This window comes from Dermacentor albipictus, chromosome 3 (assembly GCF_038994185.2).
Source record: "Dermacentor albipictus isolate Rhodes 1998 colony chromosome 3, USDA_Dalb.pri_finalv2, whole genome shotgun sequence".
Lineage (NCBI taxonomy): Eukaryota > Metazoa > Arthropoda > Arachnida > Ixodida > Ixodidae > Dermacentor > Dermacentor albipictus.
In genome coordinates, this window is record NC_091823.1 from 116,504,720 (window position 1) to 116,521,636 (window position 16,917).

The 16,917-nt window shown below is 48.8% G+C and overlaps 2 protein-coding genes across 5 annotated transcripts in view; both read right to left on the bottom strand.

The window, feature by feature from the left end:
* Positions 1 to 14,153, bottom strand: part of LOC135915595 (NPC intracellular cholesterol transporter 1-like) — a 135,038-nt gene extending 120,885 nt beyond the window's left edge. For 2 of the 4 annotated variants that reach the window (XM_065448712.2, XM_065448713.2), the window contains exon 1: positions 13,707 to 14,152. In XM_065448712.2, coding sequence (XP_065304784.2) covers positions 13,707 to 13,865 — 159 coding nt within the window. In that variant the 5' untranslated portion in view covers positions 13,866 to 14,152. Of the gene's footprint in view, positions 1 to 13,706 lie in introns of all 4 variants that reach the window. The other 2 variants (XM_065448711.2, XM_065448709.2) reach the window with 2 other exon arrangements.
* A 921-nt stretch (positions 14,154 to 15,074) lies between these two features.
* LOC135915627 (SRR1-like protein) lies at positions 15,075 to 16,071 on the bottom strand. The gene has a single exon (XM_065448734.2). It carries the CDS (start codon positions 15,984 to 15,986, stop codon positions 15,165 to 15,167), a length of 822 nt encoding a protein of 273 aa, XP_065304806.2. The 5' UTR covers positions 15,987 to 16,071; the 3' UTR covers positions 15,075 to 15,164.
* Positions 16,072 to 16,917: the final 846 nt, after the last annotated feature.

The following is a 16,917-nucleotide window of genomic DNA, read 5'->3' on the forward strand; positions in this document are numbered from 1 at the left end:
ACATCATTAGCTTAGTGAGGCCCAAAATACTAATTCGGGTAACTATTAATAGCAGTAGTCGAGGGCACGCTTGAAAGGCATCATTAGCAGTCTGCACGTCAAAGCGCAGTCAAGTCGTCGCCACTGTTGGTGAAATGGCAGCACTCAATGTGAAAATGACAGCCACTGTTGGCAGCTTGCATGCAAACACACATTCATGTGGTGGCATTGTTTATTTTGGTTACCTGGCCCAGGCAAGTAATGCGAACAGGAGAACAATTATCAAACATCATTAGCTTAGTTAGGCCCAAAATACTCAGTCGGGTAACTATTCATAGCAGTAGTCGAGGGCACGCTTGAAAGGCACCATTAGCAGTCTGCACGTCAAAGCGCAGTCAAGTCATCGCCACTGTTGGTGAAACGGCAGCACTCAATGTGAAAATGACAGCCACTGTTGGCAGCTTGCATGCAAACACACATTCATGTGGTGGCATTGTTTATTTTGGTTACCTGGCCCAGGCAAGTAATGCGAACAGGAGAACAATTATCAAACATCATTAGCTTAGTTAGGCCCAAAATACTCAGTCGGGTAACTATTCATAGCAGTAGTCGAGGGCACGCTTGAAAGGCACCATTAGCAGTCTGCACGTCAAAGCGCAGTCAAGTCGTCGCCACTGTTGGTGAAATGGCAGCACTCAATGTGAAAATGACAGCCACTGTTGGCAGCTTGCATGCAAACACACATTCATGTGGTGGCATTGTTTATTTTGGTTACCTGGCCCAGGCAAGTAATGCGAACAGGAGAACAATTATCAAACATCATTAGCTTAGTTATGCCCAAAATACTCAGTCGGGTAACTATTCATAGCAGTAGTCGAGGGCACGCTTGAAAGGCACCATTAGCAGTCTGCACGTCAAAGCGCAGTCAAGTCGTCGCCACTGTTGGTGAAACGGCAGCACTCAATGTGAAAATGACAGCCACTGTTGGCAGCTTGCATGCAAACACACATTCATGTGGTGGCATTGTTTATTTTGGTTACCTGGCCCAGGCAAGTAATGCGAATAGGAGAACAATTATCAAACATCATTAGCTTAGTTAGGCCCAAAATACTCAGTCGGGTAACTATTCATAGCAGTAGTCGAGGGCACGCTTGAAAGGCACCATTAGCAGTCTGCACGTCAAAGCGCAGTCAAGTCGTCGCCACTGTTGGTGAAACGGCAGCACTCAATGTGAAAATGACAGCCACTGTTGGCAGCTTGCATGCAAACACACATTCATGTGGTGGCATTGTTTATTTTGGTTACCTGGCCCAGGCAAGTAATGCGAACAGGAGAACAATTATCAAACATCATTAGCTTAGTTAGGCCCAAAATACTCAGTCGGGTAACTATTCATAGCAGTAGTCGAGGGCACGCTTGAAAGGCACCATTAGCAGTCTGCACGTCAAAGCGCAGTCAAGTCGTCGCCACTGTTTGTGAAACGGCAGCACTCAATGAGAAAATGACAGCCACTGTTAGCAGCTTGCATGCAAATACACATTCATGTGGTGGCATTGTTTATTTTGGTTACCTGGCCCAGGCAAGTAATGTGAATAGGAGAACAATTATCAAACATCATTAGCTTAGTTAGGCGCAAAATACTCAGTCGGGCAGCTATTAATAGCAGTAGTCGAGGGCACGCTTGAAATGCACCATTAGCAGTCTGCACGTCAAATCACAGTCATGTCGCAGCCATTGTTGTATTTGTTTATCTCACGGCAAGTAACGCCAATGTAAGCACAATTATTCACCCTGAATAGCTTTGCTAGCATTGTTTGTACTAAAAAATTCTGAGTGAAGTTGAATGTGTTTTATTGAGGCAATTATTTAATTGACAAGCCATCGGCATAGTGATCGACGGCCAGGTTCAAACAATGACATTTGTGAAGTAATAAATGGTGAAAGTTGCAAAAGCTATCAGTGCACTGCTTTGCTGGGCTCCATTTACTGAAAAATTTCTTTGCAACGACAAAAGCATCAGACAGGAAATGACACCCCACTGCACAGTGTTATTCGTGTTGAACTTTTTTGCCATCATATGTGATGGGCAGCGAAACCATCCGTTTACTAAGACTGATTGCATGAAAAATGCAACAGCATAGCAAGGTGTAGTTTGACAATATGGCACCCTTTCATGTGCACTTCTGACGAGCTGCCACATGCACTGATGCATAAACATGAACTGAGGTAAGAGGCTAAGTTGCTGTGCAACCCCCATGACGCTTTTAAGAAAATCTATCTCTAAACCTTTCTGTTTTCATAGGCGATGAAAATCTGTTTTGAGCAAGTTGGTTAATCACACTGCAGCAACAACACAAGAAGCAAGGACAGAAAACACAGCGAGTAGGCAGACTGAGAAGACGAGGTAGACCAGTGAGAAAGGTTTTAATGAGATGGAAGAGGCCTGCCCTGCCGTGTACATGAGTTAGTGCTTTGAATGAGATTGGTTTATGAAAATGTGTAATGACTTTCCTGAAAGAAAACTAGCAAAAGCAAATGCTAATATAATATAAAAGGACAGAAATAATGGTAAGCGCAAGCACGCATGGAAACAGGCACGTATTCACACACAAATGCGAGAACTAAGAAGAACTCCAACGTAAAGAAATCTGGGAAATAGAAAAAAAAAATTGACAAACGCAAGAAAACATACATTTACAAACAGACGCGGGTCGAGGTATTATAGGAGCGGGTTCACAAGCTGCTGTGCTTACCTTCTCATATGTTTTCTTTTTTAACCGTTCTCTTAATACTGTCTCGGGAAATTTTAATTGCATTCATGACATTAGTGCTCTCAGGCGCGTCCACATTTCACGACAGCGCTGAACGTCTTGACGTATGCAATTATAATGTTGTTCCCTAATTTCCCCCCACCGATAGAAGCATCTTTAACCGTGCAGTAACAACTTTTGAAACAAACGATAGATGTACGAAGCAGAAAATGCCGGTGTGATAGGGCTTCTCTATCGGGCTACTACATAAGAAAACGCAATCGGCAACACTTATGTTCAGCTCAGTTCTGAGCACACGAACATCGCGTAGTACGACCACTTCTACACCCAGTAACGCTGCAACACATCGCACATATATATCACGATTTGTAGCTCGCAAACGCACTTCATAACGGCAAGAGCACAGCTCGAACGTCGCGATCACCACGGCGCATCGTAGCCGGCAAAACGGCTCATACGCAGTATAGCACACGCAGAATGGCAGCGATAACTAGGCGATAAAAACTTATCGCTACTGATCGTATCGTTACTTTTGGTAAGTTGCGAAGGGCTGGCGTTCACCACACCGCGGCAACGATCGGCATACACAGAGCAGAAACCAAACGTGTACGCTGGGTGCGCCAATCGGACGCTACTTATTTCGACACGCCTTGAACAGGTGTGCTGCTCAGAATGCACGTGTATGTGATGGAGTTCTCGTCTGCGACGCACACGCGAAGCATGGCACAAGAAATCACGAAGTCGACGGCTTGAAATATTTCCTCCGACGCTCTCGTAAACACAACACACACTTCCTGCGCTCCGTCTGTTTCTGTTGGCGATCGCACGCACTGATGAGGTCTGGAAGCGTACACCGGCTTGCTTCTTCCGATGACTATCTCCGTGGGTGCCACATATCTCTGGTAAAAATCACAAACAGGAGAAAAAAATAGACTGTTTCTGACGCGGCTGTAGCCTAGGCCTTGCGTCCCTGCTTCGCTTCGCTTCGAGCACGCGCCATGTTTGCTGTGACGACAGCCAAACCGTCCGCCTCGGACCAGCCAATGAGAGACGAGCAGGCGGCCGGACGGGAAACTTGCGTCCGCTCCTCGCTCACCAGTAGAGAGCTATCCGCACGCGACCGGGCGAGGGCGGAACGGACGTGCGGAGCGACCATGTACGGGCCCTAAGCTCCGCCTTCACTGGTTCAGCGTCACGATGCGACGTCACATCGCTCACTTCCGGTTGTTTAGGAGCACGCCCCCTCCCGCGCGAGACCTCTCCGCTAGCCGCTTGGCCGTCGACCGAGAGCTATCGAAGCAGCGTGCGTTACGAGCATTCTGTCGTAGCGCCGAACGTGTCCGGTACTCCGCTAAAAACAGGCAAGCTGGTCATTTCGGCAAATGACTGGAGGCATAAACTCAAGCTGATGAAGGAACTTTAGCGTAGACGTACGTGAGCAGCCTGATCGGTCTGCACGGTCCAGACACTTGCTGGCGCAGCGCTTAACCAGTCAAACAAAGCGCTAACATTGCTCTAACCAAGTGTAAAGCATTTTAAACATTTTTAAATCAACGTGTTGATTACACTCCTGCCAAATATACACACCAGCAGCAAAGAATACACTTTGTTGCTGCTACTGTGTATGGTTGAGCTCTGTGCCACCAGGTGGCTGCACCGTGCAGACCGTTCACATTTGCCCTTCTGCTCATCTCGTGGCTCATCCCGGCACAGTCAAGCGGCCAGACCCTGTCCCCTTGCGCTTGCGTTTGCCCTAATACTGGACTCGCGGTTTGCAGCTAGGTCGCTAGGTTTGCAGTCCACAAGGCAACAAAGTCGAATCATAGTGCTCGCGAAAAGACTGAGACCGACTCTGACCGCGGAGCTCTCGTCAAAATGGAGTACGTTGTAACACAAGCAGACAACACTTGCTGTGTGCCGGAAGTGCTGAAGTGTACTAAAAAACTATTCTTGTGTATTCTCCTTAAGTTATTTTCTTTTTACAAAAACAAAGTAACTAACATTCCAACTATTACGAGCATCATTTGTTCACCATAAAGTTGAAAAAATTATCGACCACGCGCCCTGGTCAGCCAATCAGATAGCTCGCCCATGTGACGTAATATGGGTTATTTGCATCATATGGGTAGGGGCGGCTTAAAATTCCGCCGAGCAGTGCGCTGCGATCGGCAGCGATGGGTATTTTCAAAACCTTATAATAAATTACACGCTTTACGCAGAGCACTTAGATGCATCAATTAATGATCAGAAGAACCTACTCTAACGACTCAGTACGTTTGTAGAAAATCGCCAAAATCGTTTCAGGGTCCCTTTAATTCGGAGCCCCAGCGACCCTCATAACCCACTACAGCACCCCTCACAACCCACTGTGGAGTTCCTGGATGTTAAAGCCCATAATTTAGCTAATTAATGACCACGGGACGGGGTGCGCGCGAGGGAATTTCGCAGCAGTGTGGATCCCGCCTCCTAGGCTTAATGGCAGTCAAACCTCGCTATAACGAAACGGTACACAACGAACTAATGGACACAAAGCAGATGACATTCTCTTTGAAATGCCCATAGATTCACATTGCAGTACACGCAATAACGGATATTACGAAGTAATGCTGGCTCCCCCTTCAACTTTCTCATAACGAGGTTTTACTGCAGGTCCACCAACCGAACAATGCCCGAGCCTTATCGCTCAATCAAAGATAGCGTCGTTCCCCTTCGTAGACTGCGAGACAAAAGTAGCTGCAAAGGTGGGAGATAACGTTGTTCAAGCTAGCAAGTTAGCAAACACCCAGGAGAGGCTTTGGTCTTTCTTTTCTTTCTCTTTCTTTTTTTGGGGGGGAGAGGGGGGAGGGATGTCACGATACCTAGCGCGAGCACCAGCCTCGCTCATTAGCCATTGAAAGGAAGTTTCGAGCACTCCCCCAGCACAGCACATACTCTTTAGCCACGCTTTTCCCCGAAGCGTGACAAAAACAGGTGGTCAGGTCGGGCCGACGGCGGCGACTACACCTGAATCGCGCGATCGAGATAACGCCCGGTTCAGGCAACGCCGGTACGAAGGCTTCGCAATCCCGACACGCTTTCTCGCTCTTAACCAATCAGAGGCGCGCGGTGCTGCGCTGTTGCCAGGTGTGCCCAGCGCGACCGCTTCAGGGCGAGCGGAATTGGAGCAGTCAGTTAACGGGAATAAATTACGCGTTGGCCGATTGCCGGAGGTTTGCATTAACTGCTTCCATCGCGATGACATGAAGCTTGAGGGGAAAAAAATGAGATAACCTCATATCTGCGAGTTGGCGGGAGAATCGGGCCAACAACTGCCTCCTTCCCGTGTTGGCACTCGTTAGGCGAGATTCCCCAGTGTATAAGCGCAAATGAAACTATCGTTCTGATGTGACGACGGCGTGATTAATCAGCTCTGTATATAAAACCAAGTGTGTGCGTTGCTTTGTTTCGTTTTTCTTGTTTCCTTTAGACGAATAACTTTCGGAAAATGCCTGCGCCAGATATAACACAATTCCAATCCTTGACCTGGATTACTCGCAGAAATAGGCATTGCACAGTTAAGTCATAATGCACATTTGACAAAGTAACAGACTTTGGCTGATTAAGTTCTAAGTGATTACTTTAGAGTGCGTGGCAATTTATAAACTGTAGTCAGTGACTGAAATGCATGCATATCCCGCTTGGAAGAAATTCTCAGGCAGGCACTGCTTTGGAGATAGGCGCCGTCAAATTTTCCGTAAAGATGCACTGTTGTTCCATTAAATGTTTTAAGCAAGACGGCGTTTTATGCATTGAAGCCCAGAAATAACTGAAACGCTAATGTACTTTATCGCACACTTCGGGAAGTGAATATCTCGAAACAATTTGCATATTGCATTACATGTCGTAATCAGTTAAAAAATACCGAGGACACCCAAGCACTTCTTACGAGTTCCAAAAGCGGAAGCATTAATGTCCAATTGAACCGCACTGAGCGGTCCTTCGAGTTTGGCGCAGCGAGTAATACACCATAGCGGTACGTGCTGTCCTAGCCAGCAAGCAGCAGCAGTCTGCGGTGCCAACGCCGCCTGCCGCCGTCGCGGCGATGCCCTCTCCCCTCACGTAACACCGGGCGCGCTAACGCCCGAGCAGGTGTTCGTTTCCACCCCCTTTGCCAACGCCTCCTAGATGGTTGCTCTGCGTCGTCGAGAAGCGCTCGTGCCGAGAGCGAGGGTGACGTGGCGTCGCGGCGATACCCTTTCCCCTCACGCAACACCTGGCGCGCTAACGCACAGAGCAGGCGTTCGCCTTCGCCCGGTCTGCTCCGTCGAGGCGCAGCTCGTCACGTGGCATTGCAACCAATGGGAACTCCGTCGAGGCACGCTAGCGACGTGGCGTCACAGCCAATGGCGATGCGAGTTTAGGCGCCGTTTCGCTGCTGCAGATGACAGACGCCGGCCTTTTCACTGAACGGGCCTTCGGACGCCTTCGAATGTAAAACTATTTTTTGAAGCACCCGGTGTAGCGAACGCTAAGTGACAAGGAGTTTGCGACAACGGAGCAAGCGGTTGTATGCATAGTAAAGTGTGCCAACTTAACATTCGGACAAGGCATATTGCGTGTTCGATATTGCGGGTTTCGAAATCAGCTCTAAGTTATCAAGCTACCAGCTCTGAAGAGGACAAGTCCACTTGTCGAAACGTTGGCTCCTGCATTTACCTTGTTCACGTTTTGCTCAGCTCTGATGAAATCACTCAATTACATCGAGTAACTTATCGCAGATTGCTACAGTTTTTCTATCAGCAATTCACGCAAGGCTGCGGGGGAGGGGGGGGCAGGCTCAAGTCCAACAGAATAATCCACAAATGAAAAAAAAAGCGTATAGATAATGAACTTCGTCACATAATGACACGACCGTGGGAAGAGACCCGCGCGATATTTCACACGATAAGTTAGCCAGCGAGCATACCGGCAATGTCGCCGATATGCCCGTAATTTCGCCCCCGTCAGCTTTCGTGGGGAAGTTAATTACGAGAGCACATGATAATTTTTTCATACAGAAGGGGGTTCATTATCTCTTACAACACAGTTGGCACCCGAACGAATTACGAAAAGGATGTAGGGGAGTACGATAAGCAAACTGCAAGCAAAACGCACTGCATACACGACTGGGCACATCGAAATTTTAAATAAGTGACGATCTTGCACTGCGTTTCATACAGAGGAGGCAACGCTACGGAGGTTAGAGAGACTCCACTCGCTGTGCGCTTTCGCGACTAACAATAATGCGCGGCCCATTAAAGGAATATATAGTGGTACACGTAATGTGCGTAATTCGTTGTAACACTGAAGGGCTCCCGAACCACCGCATGGTCTTGGTGAAAAAAAAAAGAAAGAAAAAAGACGTCAGTGCCCTAGCGGGAGAATCGGGAGTTAGGCCGCAGTACCATCTGTGCGACCGCAGGCGAGCGCACGAGCTGAGACCCGGATATGTAGCTACGCGGCCGCAAGCGAGCGCACGAGTTGAGCCTCCGCTTTTGCAGCTGTTATGACGTCATATGGTAGCTACACGGCCGTGCGCGGCGCAGCAAGGAAGAGCGTGGTTGTGCGGCTAGTATGCTGCGCATAAAAAACAGTCCGCGGATAGCATGCGCTGCTGTGAACATCTCAGCCATGTTTTGCGGTCGTACGCGGCGCGTGGAGCTCACAAGTAGGAACGCGAAGTCGCTCAAACCGCTCTCTTTTCAACAAAAGCCAGCTCCTCACTGTTTTACGCACGTTTCATTTCGTAATATATAGCAGATTCCCATACGCGGCTGCTATTGGCTAATGGCTGACATCAACCAAGAAGGGTGCTGGAGTAGTGCGCATCTTCCTACTGTTACTAGTATTACTGTTATTACAAAATAAAAGAACGCTTGCATTCCATGCGTTCGTTGGGTGCACGTTAAAGAGCCCCCGCGCGCTCGAAATTAATTCGCAGTCCCCCTACTACGGCGTGTCTCACAATCAGATCGTGGTTTCAGAATCTAAATCCACAGGGGCGGAATTCGGAAAGCTTTTTGTTAGTATGAGTGACCTACGCCATTGGCTCGGCGGCTTCTCTATAGTAGTACGTCCTGTGGGGAAAAGTCCTTCTGCAGCCTTCATTGGCGCTTAGCGCGATACCGTCCCTACACGGCGTACATCAAAACAGTCCTATAGCCTAAACAGACCACTACGCCCCTATCACGTTCTTCACCGTCTTCTCCTCGCCGCACGCGACTTCCAACGTCATCCGGCCCCGACAAGTTCCCTCTCAAGTTTCTAGAGCGGAGATAGAAGTGGTATCGCCCTCGTAATCTCCGTGTTGTTCGCCAGCCGGATCCTGCATGCTCTAACGTTTCCGTCAGTGCTCTCGTATACTTTAGAAATCCTTGCCATTTTCCAGACTGTTATCGGCACTTTGTCGTCGCGTGCGAATACAATGTCATCAACTTTTAAGGTACCAGCAATTCTAGAAAAAAGCCTGCGTTGCCGGTCTCTGCATAGGCGCAGTGTGTCAGTGCAATTCCCTGACGATTCACTAACATCACCCTGACCGTGTCACATCACGGTGAGGGAGAGCTAGCTGTAAGTCGTCTAAGCGTTAAAAAAAAAACGAAAAAAAAACGAGCAAGCGTAAAAGTTCAAAGTCTGCAGCGTCCGCAGAAACATGTGTTAATGGTCTAGAATTAACCACTGCCTCGACCTATGCCAAAAGCGTACCGAGCTGTTCAACGTTGGAGCTACCTCTCCCTAACGTTCTCCTAAGTAATTGCTTGACAGTCAGAATCATCCTTTCCCAAAAGCCTCCCCACCAAGGAGCATGCCCCTCAGTGAATTTACACGATATATATGGCTCGTCGCGCAAAAGTTCTGTACTTGTATGTCTAGAAGAACCTGGTATATGGTATCAAGTTCACGACTGGCTGCTTTAAATGTTAGAGCATTGTAGGAATATAGGACACTTGGTATTGCACGCCGCGCAACAAAAAAACGACTCAAAGCCATCAGTCACTGCGACGATGTCTTTCTTGAATCCCTGCAACTGCATGTTCTTCAGTTATACCTATTCGCTTGCTCACATTTCTGGAGCACAAATGGGGGCCTTCCTATGAAGGATGGGCTCGCCTTTGACAATTGTAGATAAATCCCTTTAACCATGCGGTTATCCTCAGAATCTTACGTCAGTGAGTTTATTTGGTTGCGTCTAGTATGAGCTCGAATATTGGTGTCCGAGTACAGCCACAGTACGTTACTCAAATGGGACCCAACCATAGGCGTTTCTTCATTTTCCTGTAGTGTTCTTTGAAGCAACATACAGTTTGCCGCCCATTTCTGCATCTTCATACCGGCCAGTTCCATTATCTTGTTCGTCTATTGGTACAAATGTAGGGCTTCTTCAGTTGTCGAAGCGCCAAAAAATTCTGTCGTCGACCTGGAAGCTTTTCTTGAGCTTCGCAGCTGTTTCTTCGCAGGGCGGTTCGATGTGGTTGAAGTGGTACTGCACAGCAGCTGCTAGAAGGAAGGGACTCGAAGTAGTCCGGAAAGGCACTCGAGTCATTCTGATTTCTCGCATTTTCGGAAGTGGGTTTTCTTTAGACGGCGTATCTTCGAAGCAAAGAAAACGAAATCCGGGGTCGAACTAGGGACCTTCATAATGAAGGTCTAAATGTTTCTGGTTCGATCGCGGGTTTCGGCGCCAAAACGTGATGTGGGAAAAGTCCTCCAGCGGTCTTTACCGGCGCTTCGTGCGACCCCGGCTTCTGCGCTTCAGTCGGGCCCCGCGACCTGCCCATAGCTCTCCCTTTTGAGGAAGGCCGGACAGATACCAGCAGTACCACCCGGCGGCAGACAAACTCCTTGACGTGAGAAACGCGTGAATCCCCCGCCAGGAGCCAACCTGGCCACCTCCCAACCCCGCAAACACCAGCAATTCTTGCCGGTGTGGGAAAAGTCCTCCAGCGGTCTTTACTGGCGCTTCGTGCGACCCCGTCACAACATGGCGTACGTCAATAACATTCCTAGCCTAAACAGACCACACCCCCAATATCCAGTTCTGCGCCGTTTTCTCCGCGCCGCACGCGATTTTCGATATTGCCAGTTGGAACTTTGTCTTAGTAGCAATGTTGGCGCGCGAGCGTTTTTTGGTGTTCTTGAATACGGGCTCAGAATATTTAAGACGATTTACACGATGTCCCCGCCTTATGCGGGGCTGGGGGGGTCCGTGCGATTGCGTACGCTAAACTGGCTCCGATAATAGGAGTTTTTGATGTTGTAACACCGACCAAGTCCTTCCTAACACCTCAACATTTTACGGCCATATGACTAAATATTGTCATGCATGACGGCGATTTCTCACTACAGGGCAACAATATAGTTAAGCCATATTCTACACTTGCGTAAACACGCTCGCGTATTTTGGGCTACGAAACTGAAGGTGGAAAACCGGCGAGAAATGAAACGCACACTCGCAAGACGACGACGATGGAACTCGCCAGTTTCCTACGGATTCGTTCACGACGCGAACCAGGTCCTGTAGAGGCGCTGCTAGCACACCAGATTGCTCGCATTGATTGCATTTTCGAGCGTACGGCGAGTAAGCAAACATTTCTTTCTTTTTTTTTTTTTTTTGCGCCCGGGAGACGGCGACGCTGCGGGCGGATCAAACGCCGCCCTTGACTTACAAAGCTAAAACCGACCTGTCGCAACACCGCCCGGCGGCCCGGCCGGATTCCGCCTCTTACGTAAGCAGTGCAACTCGTGATTCGCGAACGCCCCTAGTGGTCGCCCGGTTATCGACTTGCGCGATATCATATCATCGCCGGGCACGCGTGCGACAGCCAATCGCGGATCACTTTGACGTAAGCAGAACGCTTTCTGTGAACTCGCACCCCCCCCTGCCGTGCAGAAACCCCCTCGAGTTATCTTACTACTACAGTTATCACCAGCTCCGCCTTCTCGTTCGTCCGTTGACGGGAGAGGCTCTTTAATCAGGCACACGCATTTCACACCGTTCGTGAGTGTTCCACCTTCCGCAGCCTCGGTCCCATCATCTTAGAATTTGAGACAAGCCTTTCTTTCATTCCGCAGGATCATTACGACGATTATACGTGGACGTATCCTTTAAAACGATTGGGCAGTTATATAGCGCTCTATCGAATGCAAAAATGCACACAGGTTAGCATATAAAACGTAAGCATTTTAGGGGAGCACTGCCCTTATGCCTTACACATACAAAGAAAAGCCGCCTACCTTAGCCCTTGTATTATCTTGTGGCATTGCGAAACCAGCATCCGGTACTCTACGCCTTGTAAGGTCTGTTGTACAACATATCTTTGTATCCGCTAGTTAAGTCTTCTGGCTTTCTACATTATTCAAACGCATAAGTGATGTGTGAGAACGCTACAAACTTAACGTTTTGTCACTTTCCCCGTTACTGACGCGGCGGATGATTCCGAGCGCATCTGCACAGTTAAACTCGCAAAATCTCGCGCAAAAAAAAAAAAAATTACCATGGCGCCGAGCATGGTGTACAACGTGAAGTTTACCAGCGGGGAAGCTTTACGGGTTCAGTCGAAAGGAAATGAGTGGATCGTGATACGCGACCTACACTGAATTAATGCAATGACGCCAAGGAACGAATGTCCTCACGTGGCCGACGCTCGATATAAGGAAAACTAGGGGCGCAGTAAGCTGCGAATTGTATAAGATGGCGCAGCGTCTTTCCTGGAAAGAGTAATAAATAACCCAGACGGCCGAACAGAATCGACAACGGAAAATGTGAAAATGGATCGGAGAACAGAAAGCAACAGCGAAGATCATTAGCGCGAAGAAATGATTGTGTGATGTTGGAGCTGTCTCAGACGTTAACATGAAACGAGTTCATCAAACATTCGCCAGTTAACGAGCAGCTTGATCAGTGAAAACGAAATAAATGTGGCACCACTATAGGAGGCAATTCCCATTTTAGCGCAGCGAACTCCCACTTTCCTGTTACCCGAAGCTTTTCACCTGCGTTATTTATTACAGAATTCCTCAAAGGCTTGTTATTCGCTACGCGTTTTCAACTTCGAAATCACTGTGACATCACTGACACTTCATCAAACAGCCTGTCCAGCCGCGAGCTATTGCGAACATTGTTTTCGTTTCCCGCCGCCTGGCACACTGTCAAATCAACAGGAATGCTCAAAAGAAAAACAGAAGGAAGAAAAAACGGGGGCAGGGCCGCATTAAGTGAAGCTAGCCAAGGGTACGTCAAGTCCACTTGTAGATAACACTGGTAAAGTGTTTGGGTTTGCGACCCGGCCACGTTGACTACAAAAAGTTACGTCAAGAAACGTCAAACAAGCTAGCCCCATCGATCGCCACTGGTTCACTGCTACAGCGGCAAACGAGATAGCTGTGGGCCAAGAAGCAGCCCGCGGGACTTAGCCACAAGCCAATTTACTACTCGTAATACATACGTAATTTACACGGCCAAATACAACCTCCACAAATGGCTAAATGGGTTACATGCGCAAGAGGAAACACCGGTTCAAAAAGACACAGTTTGATGTGGACAGCGACGCCGGTACAGTTCGCAAGATCAACTACAACTCGAACGTTCTCAAATCAGTGCCGAGAAACTACTAAATAACCGTGTTACTACGAGAAGCTTGACAGGAAAAGACGGTGAACCGCGCAACAACTGTCGCAAGGTAAACAAGAAAGCCGGACACGAAGCCGAGTCTGACTCGGCTGTGTCGCTTATCATCGACAGGTCGCGCGGTTTGCTGCGGAAGCACCGAGCGCGTCGTACACGCTCATGTGACAAGACCACTCTCAAATCACGCACACCTTGAAATCGTGCCGCTACAACGCCGAAACGGAGCCGTCAAACTCGGCCGTAACACCGCAAATTAGGCCTAGAGGCGAAATCGCGGACGGCGGTGCGAGAATGTTTTTTCCATCACTTACCAGTAGCAAAAGGACGCAGGCGAAAATCCTTAGGAGGCTGGTGGCTCGTAAGCTGCCGTTATCCATTCTGTACACAGGAGCGTCACTGCACGACGAGGAGATTTTGCGACTCACAAACGAAACACCGAATAATTTAGAAGCCGTCCGTGAAGGCACCATCCTGGGGAGCGGGGAGTTGGCCGCGCTAGGCTTGGTTGGTTTACGGGGCTGGTACACTTCCACCAAACGGCAGCGGGGAACGGGGATAAAGCTAAATTTTGAATTAAAAAATAACGAAAGGTTTGCTGATCTACCGACGGCCCGCTAGTGCATGGCTGAAGCGGTGGCACCCCGAGGCTCGCAGCGTTCGTCACTGACCACGGCAGCGGAGACTCATCGCTTCCCGCAAGCGTCGCGGCGATGGCACGGCGGCGCTCTGACGATCGCGGCAGCCACCTAGCGGCCTTCGCCCGAGATGACGCACGCCGCGCGCTGGCTGCGAGGGGGAGGTACGGGCAGGGCGCAGGCCACATGACACAACTGCGCGTCGCGCGGAGACAGGCACTGCAGCCGGCCGGCAATCTACAAGCGCAAGCGCCCCATGGATGCAGTGGATGAGCGTAGGCTGGGTGTCCTTGAGCAGGCAAGGCCAAAAAGCTTGCGTTCGCTTGGGGACCATTTATAGCGTAATTACGAAAGATGAAGAAGAAACTTTATTGATGAATAGTCCGGCAGTTTTAATTGTGGTGGCCTCAGGTGGCGGCTCGAAGTCCTTGGACTCGGGCGTCGGCTTTAGCTTGAGTCGCGTCTGTCGTTGGGCGTCAGGTACTACATGCTACCGGCGCGGATGACGGCGTCTGATGTAGTGACCTTTAGCACCAACTTGGTAGGTGTCCTATGGTACTACCGGCATAAATTGAAACGGAAGCGGGGAAAACATACGTAGTTGCTGATGGGTGCAACGTAACTTAATGTCATGGGATGTTGTTAAGCGTGCTGCCGTTTCTGAATTCCCGCGCCTAAACCGGAGTAATAAGCGTTTACCCTCACAATCCTTCAAGGTGGAAATGTGAGGTGCTTTTTTCTTACTCTTTTTTGTTTTGTTCGTGTTGTCTTCCCATGTGAAGTTATGCTGGCAGTATTCCTGATGTCGATAACTTTCGGGGCAGTGGGGGCTTGCCCTCTTCATTTACGGCTTGCAGTAGTTAACTCCGAATTTGTTTCTTTTTCGTGTTTTTTATAAGCACCTTCGCGGTCGGTGACAGGTGCCGCACACACGAGGCGCGAATGTAAAGGCAACTGCAGCTGTCATTGAGTAGTGCAGTAATGTAGCTGTTCAGTAATTACGCTGTTTCGTGTAGCTCGTCAAACGAATGAACAACCACAAAGTCTAGTGCAACCATTTTACTGTGCAAAATGACCATTATTTACACCGATGGCAGTCTGGTGAGGCTTACAAACACAACACGACAAGAACACTCAGATTTTACACTTTTCACGGAGAGCCAAGACGATCTCGTCGTCGCCATCGTACAACGGCTCCTCTCTCGAGATCCACACATCTGCACGCAACAGACTCGCGTCGAAAGTGTGCAACGCGAGGTCGTTGAACACGTCCGAGTACTTGAAGTCGTTCGCAATCGCGAACTCGCGCACGGCGGGTCGCACGTTTACCAAGAAGCCACACTTCTTGCGCAGGGTAGCGTCCAGCTTGTTCGTCCACATGGTGTCGAAGCTGTTGCCAAAGATGACAACCTTACCGAGCGAATCGGCGTCCCAGTTAGCCCACAACACGCTGTTGTACAGCGGCGTGCCGCAATGCGGCATGTAGAAAAGAGTCCGGTCTTGGACGCCGCGCTTTCCTTCGTCGTTGAGAACCAGCACGGTGAATCCAATCGACTCGAGTATTTTCCGCTCCTTCACCGTGAAAACAGGATCGTAGATTTCCACCGAAACGGGGGACAACTGTCGGCGAATACAGATGAGCAGCGCGAGCTGGAACCTCGCACTGACGCACGCGGAGAAGTTTCCAAGGCCGTAACAAACGATATGGCTCACTTTAGTATCGCCAGGTAACACGCACAGGCACTTTGTAAGCACATTGAGAAAGTTTTCAAAGTACGCCGACGATTGAAGGTCGGCTTCCGCCTCCGAGATGCGTCGTAGCACTGCGATTTCGTCAGGTCCTTCGTCGCCTTCGTCTGTATGAATGGTGAGCAACTGCTCAGCGTGCTTTCTGCTTGTTTTCCCTCGTCTTTTTACTACAGTAAACCCATCTTGGCTCATCACGTCAGCGTTCATCTCGCGAACCAGCAATGCAGAAACGCCGCAGCGCGCAAGCAATGGGCAGCGCCATTTCGCTTTGTCGATGCTATTGCGCTTTCTGTAGTAGCGCGAGGCATATGTTTCGCTTTCGACTTGGTGTCGGATCATGGGAATTGTTTCTATAATTCCGACACTGTTATTTACCTGCGCCTGTTATTGCTAAGAAAAAATATGCAAATGCCCACTTTCAATGTGCAAATATAAAGGCCTAAATTATGTTTTCAGGGCATAAATTTCACTTCGACGTGAACTATCCCTCTCCCTAAGTCGCAATACAAGCCGTGTTTGCGTCACAATTTTTTCTTCTTATTCCGGTTTGAGCGGTTCATTTCTAACAGTTCAATTTGGATAAAACGTACGCTCTATCGAACTGACAAACGCCCGACAAACTGTTAATATTTTTGCTTTCATCCAATACATCCTGTATCAGGATTCCGGTATCGCGTTCATGTTTTTTTTTTTTTTAGAATGAAAGTACGATAACGCCGAAGCTAAGCTATTGATAAGCGCATTCAATATAGCTGGTGACGACTCCACCTTAACGTGATGAAATGAAAATACCTGCATTTTTAAACCAAACAATTGAAGAAAAGAATTTGAACTCACGACTGCTCTGTTCCTCCTCAAATTTTGGAGAAATATCGCATTTACGATTCGAATCGTTCTATATAACACTTGACACGGTTACTTGCCTAGTTTGTTAGGAAACAAAATACAAATTGGCCTTTGTCGGCGCCTCCGGATGATCCAGCATTTCATTTGAAATCTTTTGATACAGACAATATGGCGTTCATTTTGAGTCATTTTCTGTGTTATCGGGGTCAGGGTAATGTATGGCTACGTTACGAAAACTTGTGCAAAAGAGTCGCACTTTCTGTTCGCATCACTTACTAGGACAACGCCGAAG

What these genes read in the sequence shown, in the direction of transcription:
- LOC135915627 (XM_065448734.2), bottom strand. Translation starts at nt 15,986, where the DNA reads ATGAACGCTGACGTGATGAGCCAAGATGGGTTTACTGTAGTAAAAAGA.